Below are 17,178 nucleotides of genomic sequence, written 5' to 3'. Positions count from 1 at the left end.
TCAGCAGAGTTCCCACGTCTCAGAGCTCGTCCTATATTATTAGTAACTATCAGGTCATTCTGTGCGCTCTTAACCACAGGTCCATTATTGTCCTGACCACCAGGTCATAACAGTACAGGTGGCCCAATAGAGGGATCTCAATAGAGGTGCATCTCAATAGAGGGATAAGAGAAGTTCTGAGACCATTTTTTTTTCTTTGCACTGTGTTTTGTCTCTCTTTTCCCCTTTACCTCTGGGTGGTTCAGGATACAGGTGTAGATATGGACACTCAAGGTCTGTCCTCTTGTATGGATAATCTCACTGCAAGGGTACAAAACATTCAAGATTTTGTGGTTCAGAATCCAATGTTAGAGCCTAGGATTCCTATTCCTGATTTGTTTTTTGGGGATAGATCTAAGTTTCTGAATTTCAAAAATAATTGTAAATTGTTTCTTGCTTTGAAACCTCACTCCTCAGGTGACCCTGTTCAACAAGTGAAAATCATTATTTCTTTGTTACGTGGCGACCCTCAAGACTGGGCATTTTCCCTTGCGCCAGGAGATCCGGCATTGCGTGATGTTGATGCGTTTTTTCTGGCGCTCGGATTGCTTTATGATTAACCAAATTCAGTGGATCAGGCAGAGAAAATCTTGCTGGCTCTGTGTCAGGGTCAGGATGAGGTAGAGATATATTGTCAGAAGTTTAGGAAGTGGTCTGTACTCACTCAGTGGAATGAATGTGCCCTGGCAGCAATTTTCAGAAAGGGTCTCTCTGAAGCCCTTAAAGGGAACCTGTCACCTGAATTTGGCGGGACTGGTTTTGGGTCATATGGGCGGAGTTTTCGGGTGTTTGATTCACCCTTTCCTTACCCGCTGGCTGCATGCTGGCTGCAATATTGGATTGAAGTTCATTCTCTGTCCTCCATAGTACATGCCTGCACAAGGCAAGATTGCTTTGTGCATGTGTGTACTATGGAGGACAGAGAATGAACTTCAATCCAATATTGCAGCCAGCATGCAGCCAGCAAGTAAGGAAAGGGTGAATTAAACACCCGAAAACTCCGCCCATATGACCCAAAACCAGTCCCGCCAAATTCAGGTGACAGAGTCCCTTTAAGGATGTCATGGTGGGATTTCCCATGCCTGCTGGTCTGAATGAGTCTATGTCTTTGGCCATTCAGATCGATCGACGCTTACGTGAGTGTAAAGCTGTGCACCATTTGGCGGTATTATCTGAGCATAGACCTGAGCCTATGCAATGTGATAGGACTTTGACCAGAGCTGAACGGCAACAACACAGACGTCGGAATGGGCTGTGTTTTTACTGTGGTGATTCCACTCATGCTATCTCCGATTGTCCTAAGCGCACTAAGCGTTTCGCTAGGTCTGCCACCATTGGTACGGTACAGTCGAAATTTCTTTTGTCCGTTACTCTGATCTGCTCTTTGTCATCCTATTCTGTTATGGCATTTGTGGATTCAGGCGCTGCCCTGAATTTGATGGACTTGGAGTATGCTAGGCGCTGTGGTTTTTTCTTGGAGCCCTTGCAGTATCCTATTCCATTGAGAGGAATTGATGCTACGCCTTTGGCCAAGAATAAGCCTCAGTATTGGACCCAATTGACCATGTGCATGGCTCCTGCACATCAGGAGGATATTCGCTTTTTGGTGTTGCATAATCTGCATGATATGGTCGTTTTGGGGTTGCCATGGCTACAGGTCCATAATCCAGTATTGGATTGGAAATCTATGTCTGTGTCCAGCTGGTGTTGTCAGGGAGTACATGGTGATGTTCCATTTTTGTCTATTTCGTCATCCACCCCTTCTGGAGTCCCGGAGTTTTTGTCGGATTATCGGGATGTATTTGATGAGCCCAAATCCAGTGCCCTACCTCCTCATAGGGATTGCGATTGTGCTATTGATTTGATTTCTGGTAGTAAGTTTCCTAAGGGCCGACTGTTCAATTTATCTGTGCCAGAGCACGCCGCTATGCGGAGTTATGTAAAGGAATCCTTGGAGAAGGGTCATATTCGCCCGTCGTCGTCACCATTGGGAGCAGGGTTCTTTTTTGTGGCGAAGAAGGATGGTTCGTTGAGACCTTGTATTGATTACCGCCTTCTTAATAAGATCACAATCAAATTTCAGTACCCTTTGCCGCTGCTGTCTGATTTATTTGCTCGGATTAAGGGGGCTAGTTGGTTCACCAAGATAGATCTTCGTGGTGCGTATAATCTTGTGCGTATTAAACAGGGCAATGAATGGAAAACAGCATTTAATACGCCCGAGGGCCATTTTGAGTACCTGGTTATGCCATTCGGGCTTTCCAATGCTCCATCAGTATTTCAGTCCTTTATGCATGACATCTTCCGAGACTACCTGGATAAATTCCTGATTGTATATTTGGATGATATTTTGGTCTTTTCGGATGATTGGGAGTCTCACGTGAAGCAAGTTAGAATGGTGTTCCAGGTCCTGCGTGCGAATCGCTTGTTTGTGAAGGGGTCAAAGTGTCTCTTTGGAGTTCAGAAGGTTTCATTTTTTTTCCCTTCTACTATCGAGATGGACCCTGTTAAAGTCCAGGCCATTTATGATTGGACTCAGCCGACATCTGTGAAAAGTCTGCAAAAGTTCCTGGGCTTTGCTAATTTTTATCGTCGCTTCATCAGTAATTTTTCTAGTGTTGCTAAACCTTTGACTGATTTGACCAAGAAGGGTGCTGATGTGGTCAATTGGTCTTCTGGGGCTGTGGAAGCTTTTCAGGAGTTGAAGCGTCGTTTTTCTTCTGCCCGTGTTGTGCCAGCCAGATGTTTCGCTTCTGTTTCAGGTCGAGGTTGATGCTTCTGAGATTGGAGCAGGGGCTGTTTTGTCGCAAAGAAGTTCTGATGGCTCGGTGATGAAACCATGTGCCTTCTTTTCTAGAAAGTTTTCGCCTGCTGAGCGCAATTATGATGTTGGCAATCGAGAGTTGTTGGCCATGAAGTGGGCATTTGAGGAGTGGCATCATTGGCTTGAAGGAGCCAAGCATCGCGTGGTGGTCTTGACGGATCACAAGAATTTGACTTATCTCGACTCTGCCAAACGGTTGAATCCTAGACAGGCTATTTTTCTCCCGTTTTGATTTTGTGGTTTCGTACCTTCCAGGCTCTAAGAATGTGAAGGCTGATGCCCTGTCAAGGAGTTTTGTGCCCGACTCTCCGGGTGTTCCTGAGCCGGCGGGTATTCTCAAAGAGGAGGTAATTTTGTCTGCCATCTCCCCTGATTTGCGGCGGGTGCTGCAAAAATTTCAGGCTGATAGACCTGACCGTTGCCCAGCAGAGAAACTGTTTGTCCCTGATAAATGGACTAGTAGAGTTATCTCTGAGGTTCATTGTTCAGTGTTGGCTGGTCATCCGGGAATCTTTGGCACCAGATATTTGGTGGCTAGATCCTTTTGGTGGCCGTCTTTGTCGCGGGATGTGCGTTCTTTTGTGCAGTCCTGTGGGACTTGTGCTAGGGCTAAGCCCTGCTGTTCTCGTGCCAGTGGGTTGCTTTTGCCCTTGCCGGTCCCGAAGAGGCCCTGGACGCATATCTCTATGGATTTTATTTCGGATCTCCCTGTCTCTCAAAAGATGTCGGTCATTTGGGTGGTTTGTGATCGCTTCTCTAAGATGGTCCATTTGGTACCCTTGTCTAAATTGCCTTCCTCCTCTGATTTGGTGCCATTGTTTTTCCAGCATGTGGTTCGTTTACATGGCATTCCGGAGAACATTGTTTCGGACAGAGGTTCCCAGTTTGTTTCGAGGTTTTGGCGAGCCTTTTGTGCTAGGATGGGCATTGATTTGTCTTTTTCCTCGGCTTTCCATCCTCAGACAAATGGCCAAACCGAACGAACAAATCAGACTTTGGAAACTTATCTGAGATGCTTTGTTTCTGCTGATCAGGATGATTGGGTGTCCTTTTTGCCTTTGGCTGAGTTCGCCCTTAATAATCGGGCCAGCTCGGCTACTTTGGTTTCGCCGTTTTTCTGCAATTCTGGTTTCCATCCTCGTTTCTCTTCAGGGCAGGTTGAGTCTTCGGACTGTCCTGGTGTGGATACTGTGGTGGATAGGTTGCAGCAGATTTGGACTCATGTGGTGGACAATTTGACATTGTCCCAGGAGAAGTCTCAACGTTTTGCTAACCGCTGGCGCTGTGTGGGTCCCCGACTTCGTGTTGGGGATTTGGTTTGGTTGTCGTCTCGTTATGTTCCTATGAAGGTTTCCTCTCCTAAGTTTAAGCCTCGTTTCATTGGTCTGTACAAGATTTCTGAGGTTCTCAATCTTGTGTCGTTTCGTTTGACCCTTCCAGCTTCTTTTGCCATCCATAATGTGTTCCATAAGTCATTGTTGCGGAGATACGTGGCACCTATGGTTCCATCTGTTGATCCTCCTGCCCCGGTGATGGTTGAGGGGGAGTTGGAGTATGTGGTGGAGAAGATTTTGGATTCTCGTATTTCGAGACGGAAACTCCAGTACCTGGTCAAGTGGAAGGGTTATGGTCAGGAAGATAATTCCTGGGTCTTTGCCTCCGATGTTCATGCTGCCGATCTGGTTCGTGCCTTTCATTTGGCTCGTCCTGGTCGGCCTGGGGGCTCTGGTGAGGGTTCGGTGACCCCTCCTCAAGGGGGGGGTACTGTTGTGAATTCTGTTGTCATGCTCCCTCCTGTGGTCATGAATGGTACTTCGGCTGGTTCTGTCCATGGGCTTCCTCTGGTAGTTGTGAATGGGGCTGCGGCTTCTGAGGTTCCTTCCACAGGTGACGAGGTTAATTCGTTAGCTGGCTGCTCTATTTAACTCCACTTAGATCTTTGCTCCATGCCACCTGTCAATGTTCCAGTATTGGTCTAGTTCTCTCCTGGATCGTTCTTGTGACCTGTCTTCCCAGCAGAAGCTAAGTTACTGCTTGTTTTTCTCTGGTTTGCTATTTTCTGTCCAGCTTGCTATTTTGATTGTTGTCTTGCTTGCTGGAAGCTCTGGGACGCAGAGGGAGCGCCTCCGCACCGTGAGTCGGTGCGGAGGGTCTTTTTGCGCCCTCTGCGTGGTCTTTTTGTAGTTTTTTGTGCTGACCGCAAAGCTGCCTTTCCTATCCTCTGTCTGTTCAGTAAGTCGGGCCTCACTTTGCTCAATCTATTTCATCTCTGTGTTTGTAATTTTCATCTTTACTCACAGTCATTATATGTGGGGGGCTGCCTGTTCCTTTGGGGAATTTCTCTGAGGCAAGGTAGGCTTTATTTTTCTATCTTCAGGGCTAGCTAGTTCCTTAGGCTGTGACGAGGCGCCTAGGGAGCGTCAGGAGCGCTCCACGGCTATTTCTAGTGTGTGTGATAGGATTAGGGATTGCAGTCAGCAGAGTTCCCATGTCTCAGAGCTCGTCCTATATTATTAGTAACTATCAGGTCATTCTGTGCGCTCTTAACCACCAGGTCCATTATTGTCCTGACCACCAGGTCATAACAATAATCCCAGTGTGGTACTGTCGTGTGATAATCCCGGTGTGGTACTGTCGTGTGATAATCCCGGTGTGGTACTGTCGTGTGATAATCCCGGTGTGGTACTGTCGTGTGATAATCCCAGTGTGGTACTGTCGTGTGATAATCCCAGTGTGGTACTGTCGTGTGATAATCCCAGTGTGGTACTGTCGTGTGATAATCCCGGTGTGGTACTGTCGTGTGATAATCCCGGTGTGGTACTGTCGTGTGATAATCCCGGTGTGGCACTGACGTGTGATAATCCCGGTGTGACACTGACGTGTGATAATCCCGGTGTAGTACTGTCATGTGATAATCCCGGTGTGGTACAGTCGTGTGATAATCCCGGTGTGACACTGACATGTGATAATCCCGGTGTGGTACTGTCGTGTGATATTCCCGGTGTGACACTGACGTGTGATAATCCCGGTGTGACACTGACGTGTGATAATCCCGGTGTGGTACTGTCGTGTGATAATCCCAGTGTGGTACTGTCGTGTGATAATCCCAGTGTGGCACTGACGTGTGATAATCCCGGTGTGACACTGACGTATGATATTCCCGGTGTGGTACTGTCGTGTGATAATCCCGGTGTGACACTGACGTGTGATAATCCCGGTGTGACACTGACGTGTGATAATCCCGGTGTGGTACTGTCGTGCGATAATCCCGGTGTGGTACTGTCGTGCGATAATCCCGGTGTGGTACTGTCGTGCGATAATCCCGGTGTGACACTGTCATGTGATAATCCCGGTGTGGTACTGACATGTGATAATCCCGGTGCGACACTATCGTGCGATAATCCCAGTGTGGTACTGACGTGTGATAATCCCAGTGTGGCACTGTCGTGTGATAATCCCGGTGTGGTTGATGTGACACTTACGTCGGCCTTACGTTAGGACCCTGGACACTCACTTTTCGCAGAAGGTGTGCAGACATGGCAGGACCTTGGGCACATGGTAGCGCTCCAGGCAGATGCTGCAGACAAGGAACTGCTTGTCAATCTGACGCACCACCGGACTCGCCATGATCGCAACGCAGAGGCTCCACAGGAAAACCTGCAGTGAGAAAGAAGCATGGTGGAAAAGGGCGATACAGGGGCCGCCGCGGGGTAACAGGCAGGACGCGGCCCAGGAGGCGCTGCGGGGTAACAGGCAGAACGCAACCCAGGAGGCGCCGCGGGGTAACAGGCAGGACGCGGCCCAGGAAGCGCTGCGGGGTAACAGGCAGAACGCAACCCAGGAGGCGCCGCGGGGTAACAGGCAGGACGCGGCCCAGGAAGCGCTGCGGGGTAACAGGCAGGACGCGGCCCAGGAGGCGCCGCGGGGTAACAGGCAGGACGCGGCCCAGGAGGCGCCGTGGGATAACAGGCAGGACGCGGCCCAGGAGGCGCCGTGGGATAACAGGCAGGACGCGGCCCAGGAGGCGCCGCGGGGTAACAGGCAGGACGCGGCCCAGGAAGCGCCGCGAGTTAACAGGCAGGACTTAGCCCAGGAGGCGCCGCGGGGTAACAGGCAGGATGCGGCCCAGGAGCCGCCGCTGGGTAACAGGCAGGACGCGGCCCAGGAGGCGCCGCGGGGTAACAGGCAGGACGCGGCCCAGGAAGCGCCGCGAGGTAACAGGCAGGACGTGGCCCAGGAGGCGCCGCGGGGTAACAGGCAGGATGCGGCCCAGGAGCCGCCGCTGGGTAACAGGCAGGACGCGGCCCAGGAGCCGCCACAGGGTAAGATAGCATCAATGAGTGGTGGAGTGAGTGATGGAGTTATACACAGGAAGCTACCAATAAGAGGTGGGGTTATTCACAGGAAGCAACCAATCAGGGGTGAGGGCAAGGTTATGCACAGGAAGTCACCAATCAGGGCTGGGGTTATACAGACAAAGCCACCGATCACGGATGAAGGCGAGGTTATACACAGGAAGCCACCAATCAGGGGTGGGGTTATACACAGGAAGCCACCAATCACGGATGAAGGCGAGGTTATACACAGGAAGCCACCAACCACGGATGAAGGCGAGGTTATACACAGGAAGCTACTAATCAGGGGTGGGGTTATACACAGGAAGCTACTAATCAGGGGTGGGGTTACGCACAGGAAGCCACCAATCAGGGGTGGGGTTATACACAGGAAGCCACCAATCACGGATGAAGGCGAGGTTATACACAGGAAGCCACCAACCACGGATGAAGGCGAGGTTATACACAGGAAGCTACTAATCAGGGGTGGGGTTATACACAGGAAGCTACTAATCAGGGGTGGGGTTACGCACAGGAAGCCACCAATCAGGGGTGGGGTTATACACAGGAAGCCACAAATCAGGTGTGGGGCGGTGTTAATATTGAGGAAAATAAGGATTTGTTACACTGCCAATTTTGCCTTCTCACAAGCTGCTTGATTATTGTCCAGTAGCTCATCTGAGCCTTGTGCAGGTCTACAATTTTTGATTCTGTCTCTCACAGGTGAAGTGTACTTACGATAAAAAGTACAGACCTCCCCATTCTTTTTAGGTGGGAAAATCTGCAAAATCGCAGTGTATCAAATAGTTATCCCCCACCTATAGACAGATTAAGCCTCCTATAGTGATAATCTCCTGCTGATACCATACTGATTGTATAGAACCTTCAGACCTGGCACAAACTAGGCACACATATATATCGGAGGAGCAGCCCCACAAGGTCCCCCGCATATTGGGAGCAGTCCTACAAGGTCCCCCGCATCCCGGGAGCAGTCCTACAAGGTCCCCCTGCATCCCGGGAGCAGCCCTACAAGGTCTCCCGCATCCTGGGAGCAGCCCTACAAGGTCCCCCGCATCCTAGGAGCAGCCCCACAAGGTCTCCCGTATCCTGCGAGCAGTCCCACAAGGTCCCCCGCACCCTGGGAGCAGCCCTACAAGGTCCCCCGCACCCTGGGAGCAGCCCTGCAAGGTCCCCCGCACCCTGGGAGCAGCCCTGCAAGGTCCCCCGCACCCTGGGAGCAGTCCTACAAGGTCCCCCTGCATCCCGGGAGCAGCCCTACAAGGTCTCCCGCATCCTGGGAGCAGCCCTACAAGGTCCCCCGCATCCTAGGAGCAGCCCCACAAGGTCTCCCGTATCCTGCGAGCAGTCCCACAAGGTCCCCCGCACCCTGGGAGCAGCCCTACAAGGTCCCCCGCACCCTGGGAGCAGCCCTACAAGGTCCCCCGCACCCTGGGAGCAGCCCTGCAAGGTCCCCCGCACCCTGGGAGCAGCCCTACAAGGTCCCCCGCACCCCGGGAGCAGCCCTACAAAGTCCCCCGTATCCTGGGATCACCCCACATGTAGTATAGTTTTTCTGATTCGCTATGTTTCTTTCTCATGTGCAGGTATTGCAGGACCTTAGGTATCTATGGTTGCAACCACTGATATAGTGACAGCTAGTTGCTAGTGGTCGTAATCATGGATACCTAAGGTCCTGCATATGAGGAAGGAGACGGTAAATCAGAAAAACTATGCTACATTTCTAATTGGAGGTACTGTATGTGGCAATAATATTATGATTACTTCACCTAGTACACATTGGGCCAGGATCGTGGAGATGGGATTATTCCTTTATCCCCTGACATCAGATGTAATAATCGTCCATGTTACCAGGACCTATCTGAACAAGGACGGATTATTACATCTGTGCGATCGCCCGCATACACACGGGGTGTGCGGGCGATCGCAGCCAGGTATCAACTGATTCTGACAGCTGACACCCAGCACTAAAGGTACCTTCACACTCAGCGACGCTGCAGCGATACCGACAATGATGTCGATCGCTGCAGCGTCGCTGTTTGGTCGCTGGAGAGCTGTCACACAGACAGCTCTCCAGCGACCAACGATCCCGAGGTCCCCGGTAACCAGAGTAAACATCGGGTTACTAAGCGCAGGGCCGCGCTTAGTAACCCGATGTTTACCATGGTTACCAGCGTAAACGTTAAAAAAACAAACACTACATACTTACCTTCAGCTGTCTGTCCTCCGGGGCTCTGCTTTCCTCTGCACTGTCAGCGCCGGTCAGCTGGAAAGCAGAGCGGTGACGTCACCTCTGTGCTTTCTGGCTGGCCGGCGCTGACACAGGATGCAGGAGGAGTGCAGAGAAGCAGAGCGCTGGAGACAGACAGCTGAAGGTAAGTATGTAGTGTTTGTTTTTTTAACGTTTACGCTGGTAACCATGGTAAACATCGGGTTACTAAGCGCGGCCCTGCGCTTAGTAACCCGATGTTTACCCTGGTTACCAGTGAAGACATCGCTGGATCGGCGTCACACACGCCGATCCAGCGATGTCAGCGGGAGATCCAGCGACGAAATAAAGTTCCAGACTTTCCCCAGCGACCAACGATCTCCCAGCAGGGGCCTGATCGTTGGTCGCTGTCACACATAACTATTTCATTAACGATATCGTTGCTACGTCACAAAAAGCAACGATATCGTTAACGATATCGTTATGTGTGAAGGTACCTTAAGTGCCAGGAGCAGTCACGCACCACTCCCGGCACTTTAACCCCTGAAATGCTGCGTTCGAACGATATCACAGCATTCCGGGAACCAGAAGAGGGTTGATACCCCCCTCTGCCTTTGGATTGGGGGCCCCACGGAGTGATGTGGGGTCCCGATCTTTGCCATGACGAGTTATAGCCCTCAGAATAAAGCCATGCAAAAATAATTGTGTCTATAAAATAGTTTATATTGTGTAAAAGCACCAAAACATAAAAAACGATATAAATGAGGTATTGCTGTAATCGTACTGACCCGAAGAATAAAACTGCCTTATCAATTTTACCACACACGGAATGGCATAACCCCCCTCCCAAAAAAAAAAAATTCTGAATGGCTGGATTTTGCTCATTCTGCCTCCCAAAAATCAATAGAAAGCGATAAAAATGTCATGTGCCCGAAAATAGCAGCTCGCCCCGCAAAAAACAAGCCCTCACATGACTCTGTGGGACAAAATATGGAAAAACTATAGCTCTCAAAATGTGATGACACAAAAACTATTGTTTGCAATAAAAAGCGTCTTTTAGTGTGTGACGGCTGCCAATCAAAAAAACCCGGTAAAAATCTGGTATCGCTGTAATCGCACAGACCCGAAGAATAAAGTCGCCTAATCACTTATACCGCACGAGGAACGGAATAAAAAAAAATAAAACCAAATATTCACATGCTGTTGATTTTTCCATTCTGCCTCCCAAAGATTGTAGTAAGACTCGTAGCACATTTATCCTGCACTCTGCGCTGAGCGCTTACACCGGGGTTTCCGCATAAATCTCTGAAATACGTGATTCAGACGGAACCTCTGGCAGAAGATTCCCTATAATGAGGTAGATGGAGGCACTGTGGATGCTGTCTGACCTGTAGGATTGCATAAAAGTTATTGTATCAAAAAACTTGGCACTCAATAATGCTTGTAGAAAATTAAGTCATTTATTTTGCATCAGGACAAACAGATCAGCTGTAGCTCGTATCTTGCTAAACGTTTTCGGTCCTTTGTGGACCTTCCTCAGAGCAAGTTTATCTGGAGCGTAGGATCTGGACATATAACCAGATGCATGAGTATGCTGACACTATATGTAGAGGCAAATTTCAGAGGCACTGAGGCGCTGGTGGCGTGCTGAGACGCTGAGGGAGTCACTCAGCGTCTCAGCACGCCACCAGCGCTCCAGGCAACAGAATGTGCACAGTTTGGGCACATCGTATGTCCAAGCAGCTTAATCTGCTCAGTCACGGTCTCCATTAGTGCCTCTGAAATTTGCCTCTACATATAGTGTCAGCATACTCATGCATCTGGTTATATGTCCAGATCCTACGCTCCAGATAAACTTGCTCTGAGGAAGGTCCACAAAGGACCGAAAACGTTTAGCAAGATACGAGCTACAGCTGATCTGTTTGTCCTGATGCAAAATAAATGACTTAATTTTCTACAAGCATTATTGAGTGCCAAGTTTTTTGATACAGTTGATTTAAGGGGCTGGAAACCCTACTTGAACACCTCTACTCACAAATCTATAGAGTGCCGTGTATCTTGTTCTTGTTGCATAAAAGTTATGTCGGCCAAAGATTTGAAAAGAAGGACACCGCTGAACAGAGGCAAGCCGGAGTCCATAGGAACTCTGCTGCCTCATCGGAGGTCTCATCTGAATCACATCACTCCAAGAGTTAGATGGAAACCCCAAAGTAAGTGCTCAGCGGAGAGCACCGGATAACTGTGATCCCAAACGTGATGTAAAACGTTCCCTACAAAAGCTTCAACTCAAACCACAAAAAAAGCAAATCACCACTCAGATCTGTCATCTGTTAACGGATATATAGGGGGCTTCCACGTTACTGGTAGCACAATGTCTCTGGAAAAGCAAAATGGGGTTCTGCTGTTCTGGCTCCTCAGGGGCTCTGCCAGGGGGTCATGGCACCCGCAAATCATAATGGTAAAATCTGGCGCTCCTTGCCTTTTGAGCTTTGCGCTGTGCCTGCAAAAAATAATTCCGGATTACACGTAGGGTATTGGCGCACTCAGAAAAAAATGGAGCTCAGTTTGTTGTAACAAAATGTCCTATCAGCCCTTAGAAGAATTAAAGACTTGGGGCTAAAACAACATTTTAGAGGCAGAAATGTAATTTATTCTATAAAATTCTGTGAGGCACATGTGTCAATATGATCACTGCAGCCCTAGGTGAATTCATTGGAGAGTGTAGTTTGTAAAATGGGGTCACAAAGAGGGGGCTTCTGCTGGTCTGGCTCCTCAGGGGCTCTGACAATGACATGGCCCCTCACCGAGTACATTCACACTGAAGGCATCAAAACTATGAATTAACACATGTGGAATTATATACTTAACATAAAAGTGTGAAACAACTGAAAATATGTCTTAGATTCTAGGTTCTTCAAAGTAGCCACCTTTTGCTTTGATGACTGCTTTGAACACTCTTGGCATTCTCTTGATGAGCTTCAGGAGGTAGTCACCGGGAATGGTCTTCCAACAATCTTGAAGGAGTTCCCAGAGATGCTTAGCACTTGTTGGCCCTTTTGCATTCACTCTGTGGTCCAGCTCACCCCAAACCATCTCGATTGGGTTCAGGTCTGGTGACTGTGGAGGCCAGGTCATCTGGCGTAGCCCCCCATCACTCTCCTTCTTGGTCAAATAGCCCTTACACAGCCTGGAGGTGTTTGGGGTCATTGTCCTGTTGAAAAATAAATGATGGTCCAACTAAACGCAAACCGGATGGAATAGCATGCCACTCCAAGATGCTGTGGTAGCCATGCTGGTTCAGTATGCCTTCAGTTTTGAATAAATCCCCAACAGTGTCACCAGCAAAGCCCCCCCCACACCATCACACCATCTCCTCCATGCTTCACGATGGGAACCAGGCATGTAGAGTCCATCCGTTCACCTTTTCTGCGTCGCACAAAGACATGATGGTTGGAACCAAAGATCTCAGATTTGGACTCATCAGACCAAAGCACAGATTTCCACTGGTCTAATGTCCATTCCTTGTGTTCTTTAGCCCAAACAAGTCTCTTCTGCTTGTTGCCTGTCCTTAGCAGTGGTTTCCTAGCAGCTATTTTACCATGAAGGCCTGCTGCACAAAGTCTCCTCTTAACAGTTGTTGTAGAGATGTGTCTGCTGCTAAAACTCTGTGTGGCATTGACCTGGTCTCTAATCTGAGCTGCTGTTAACCTGCGATTTCTGAGGCTGGTGACTCGGATAAACTTATCCTCAGAAGCAGAGGTGACTCTTGGTCTTCCTTTCCTGGGGCGGTCCTCATGTGAGCCAGTTTCTTTGTAGCGTTTGATGGTTTTTGCCACTGCACTTGGGGACACTTTCAAACTTTTCCCAATTTTTCAGACTGACTGACCTTCATTTCTTTAAGTAATGATAGCCACCTGTTTTTCTTTACTTAGAATTTGTATTATCGCAAGAAAAAAGCAGCTAACAGTCTATTCAGTAGGACTATCACCTGTGTATCCACCAGACTTCTGCTCAACACAACTGATGGTCCAAACCCCATTTATAAGTCAAGAAATGCAACTTATTAAACCTGACAGGGCACACCTGTGAAGTGAAAACCATTCCCGGTGACTACCACTTGAAGCTCATCAAGAGAATGCCAAGAGTGTGCAAAGCAGTCATCAAATCAAAAGGTGGCTACTTTGAAGAACCTATAATATAAGACACTAGATGGTGGCCCGATTCTAACGCATCGGGTGTTCTAGAATATGTACAGTTGTGGCCAAAAGTATTGACACCCCTGCAATTCTATCAGATAATACTCAGTTTCTTCCTGAAAATGATTGCAACACAAATTCTTTGGTATTATTATCTTCATTTAATTTGTCTTAAATGAAAAAAACACAAAAGAGAATGAAGCAAAAAGCAAAACATTGATCATTTCACATAAAACTCCAAAAATGGGCCAGACAAAAGTATTGGCACCCTCAGCCTGATACTTGGTTGCACAACCTTTAGCCAAAATAACTGCGACCAACCGCTTCCGGTAACCATCAATGAGTTTCTTACAATGCTCTGCTGGAATTTTAGACCCTTCTTCTTTGGCAAACTGTTCCAGATCCCTGATATTTGAAGGCTGCCTTCTCCAAACTGCCATTGTTAGATCTCTCCACAGGTGTTCTATGGGATTCAGGTCTGGACTCATTGCTGGCCACCTTAGAAGTCTCCAGTGCTTTCTCTCAAACCATTTTCTAGTGCTTTGTGAAGTGTGTTTTGGGTCACTGTCCTGCTGGAAGACCCATGACCTCTGAGGGAGACCCAGCTTTCTCACACTGGGCCCTACATTATGCTGCAATATTTGTTGGTAGTCTTCAGACTTCATAATGCCATGCACACGGTCAAGCAGTCCAGTGCCAGAGGCAGCAAAGCAACCCCAAAACATCAGGGAACCTCCACCATGTTTGACTGTAGGGACCGTGTTCTTTTCTTTGAATGCCTCTTTTTTTCTCCTGTAAACTCTATGTTCATGCCTTTGCCCAAAAAGCTTTACTTTTGTCTCATCTGACCAGAGAACATTCTTCTAAAACGTTTTAGGCTTTTTCAGGTAAGTTTTGACAAACTCCAGCCTGGCTTTTTTATGTCTCGGGGTAAGAAGTGGGGTCTTCCTGGGTCTCCTACCATACAGTCCCTTTTCATTCAGACGCCGACGGATAGTACGGGTTGACACGATTGTACCCTCGGACTGCAGGGCAGCTTGAACTTGTTTGGATGTTAGTCGAGGTTCTTTATCCAACATCCGCACAATCTTGCGTTGAAATCTCTTGTCAATTTTTCTTTTCCGTCCACATCTAGGGAGGTTAGCCACAGTGCCATGGGCTTTACACTTCTTGATGACACTGCGCACGGTAGACACAGGAACATTCAGGTCTTTGGAGATGGACTTGTAGCCTTGAGATTGCTCATGCTTCCTCACAATTTGGTTTCTCAAGTCCTCAGACAGTTCTTTGGTCTTCTTTCTTTTCTCCATGCTCAATGTGGTCACACAAGGACACAGGACAGAGGTTGAGTCAACTTTAATCCATGTCAACTGGCTGCAAGTGTGATTTAGTTATTACCAACACCTGTTAGGTGCCACAGGTAAGTTACAGGTGCTGTTAATTACACAAATTAGAGAAGCATCACATGATTTTTCCAACAGTGCCAATACTTTTGTCCACCTCCTTTTTTATGTTTGGTGTGGAATTATATCCAATTTGGCTTTAGGACAATTCTTTTTGTGTTTTTTCATTTAAGACAAAGTAAATGAAGATAATAACAACAAATAATTTGTGTTTGCAATTATTTTCAGGAAGAAACTGAGTATTATCTGACAGAATTGCAGGGGTGTCAATACTTTTGGCCACAACTGTAGAAGGTAGAGGACAGGTCTAGGAGGAGCACAGAGTAATGTAGAAGGCAGAGGACAGGGCTAGGAGGAGGAGCACAGAGAAATGTAGAAGGCAGAGGACAGGTCTAGGAGGAGCACAGAGTAATGTAGAAGGTAGAGAACAGGGCTAGGAGGAGGAGCACAGAGTAATGTAGAAGGCAGAGGACAGGTCTAGGAGGAGCACAGAGTAATGTAGAAGGCAGAGGACAGGTCTAGGAGGTGCACAGAGTAATGTAGAAGGTAGAGAACAGGGCTAGGAGGAGGAGCACAGAGTAATGTAGAAGGCAGAGGACAGGTCTAGTAGGAGCACAGAGTACTGTAGAAGGCAGAGGACAGGTCTAGGAGGAGCACAGGGTAATGTAGAAGGTAGAGGACAGGTCTAGGAGGAGCACAGAGTAATGTAGAAGGCAGAGGACAGGTCTAGGAGGAGGAGCACAGAGTAATGTAGAAGGCCAAGGACAGGTCTAGGAGGAGGAGGACAGAGTAATGTAGAAGGCAGAGGACAGGTCTAGGAGGAGGAGCACAGAGTAATGTAGAAGGCCGAGGACAGGATTAGGAGGAGGAGCACAGAGTAATGTAGAAGGCCGAGGACAGGTCTAGGAGGAGGAGCACAGAGTAATGTAGAAGGCAGAGGATAGGTGTAGGAGGAGGAGCACAGAGTAATGTAGAAGGCAGAGGACAGGTCTAGGAGGAGGAGCACAGAGTAATGTAGAAGGCAGAGGACAGGTCTAGGAGGAGGAGCACAGAGTAATGTAGAAGGCAGAGGACAGGTCTAGGAAAAGGAGGAGCACAGAGTAATGTAGAAGGCAGAGGACAGGTCTAGGAGGAGGAGCACAGAGTAATGTAGAAGGCAGAGGACAGGTCTAGGAGGAGGAGCACAGAGTAATGTAGAAGGCAGAGGATAGGTGTAGGAGGAGGAGCACAGAGTAATGTAGAAGGCAGAGGACAGGTCTAGGAGGAGGAGCACAGAGTAATGTAGAAGGCAGAGGACAGGTCTAGGAGGAGGAGCACAGAGTAATGTAGAAGGCAGAGGACAGGTCTAGGAGGAGGAGCACAGAGTAATGTAGAAGGCAGAGGACAGGTCTAGGAGGAGGAGCACAGAGTAATGTAGAAGGCAGAGGACAGGTCTAGGAGGAGGAGCACAGAGTAATGTAGAAGGCAGAGGACAGGTCTAGGAGGAGGAGCACAGAGTAATGTGGAAGGCAGAGGATAGGTCTAGGAGGAGGAGCACAGAGTAATATAGAAGGCGGAGGACAGGTCTAGGAGGAGCACAGAGTAATGTAGAAGGTAGAGGACAGGTCTAGGAGGAGGAGCACTGAGTAATGTAGAAGGCAGAGGACAGGTCTAGGAGGAGGAGCACAGAGTAATGTAGAAGGTAGAGGACAGGTCTATGAGGAGCACAGAGTAATGTAGAAGGCAGAGGACAGTTCTAGTAGGAGAAGTGTTATGAAAGGTAATTCAGTACCACAATGGACATAGAGGTCAGCGCACATACAGTGACCTGGCAATAACCCAAAAAACAAGAACGAGCTCTGAGACGTGGGAACTCTGTTGACCGCAATCCCTAATCCTCTCCAACCACACTAAAGGCAGCCGTGGATTGCGCCTAACGCTGCCTATGCAACTCGGCACGGCCTGAGAAACTAGCTAGCCTGAAGATAGAAAATAAGCCTACCTTGCCTCAGAGAAATACCCCAAAGGAAAAGGCAGCCCCCACATATAATGACTGTGAGTTAAGATGAAAAGACAAACGTAGAGATGAAATAGACTTAGCAAAGTGAGGCCCAACTTTCTGAACAGAGCGAGGATAGGAAAGGTAACTTTGCGGTCAACACAAAACCCTACAAAA

The 17,178-nt window shown here is 48.5% G+C and overlaps 1 protein-coding gene across 2 annotated transcripts in view; it reads right to left on the bottom strand.

Annotated features, from left to right (window-relative positions):
* Positions 1-17,178, bottom strand: part of TRIM3 (tripartite motif containing 3) — a 91,819-nt gene that overhangs the window by 51,914 nt on the left and 22,727 nt on the right. Inside the window, exon 2 of one of the 2 annotated variants that reach the window (XM_069759612.1) lies at positions 6,378-6,520. The exons of the other annotated variant lie outside the window; for it this stretch is intronic. Within the exon in view, the coding sequence (XP_069615713.1) occupies positions 6,378-6,490 (113 nt within the window). The 5' untranslated portion in view covers positions 6,491-6,520. The remainder of the gene's footprint in view (positions 1-6,377; positions 6,521-17,178) is intronic. 2 annotated transcript variants of the gene reach the window in all.

Source organism: Ranitomeya imitator, chromosome 3 (genome assembly GCF_032444005.1).
Source record: "Ranitomeya imitator isolate aRanImi1 chromosome 3, aRanImi1.pri, whole genome shotgun sequence".
In the NCBI taxonomy this organism is placed as follows: domain Eukaryota; kingdom Metazoa; phylum Chordata; class Amphibia; order Anura; family Dendrobatidae; genus Ranitomeya; species Ranitomeya imitator.
Note: the sequence above shows the minus strand (reverse complement) of the source record. Positions and strands in the feature narration are given on the sequence as shown.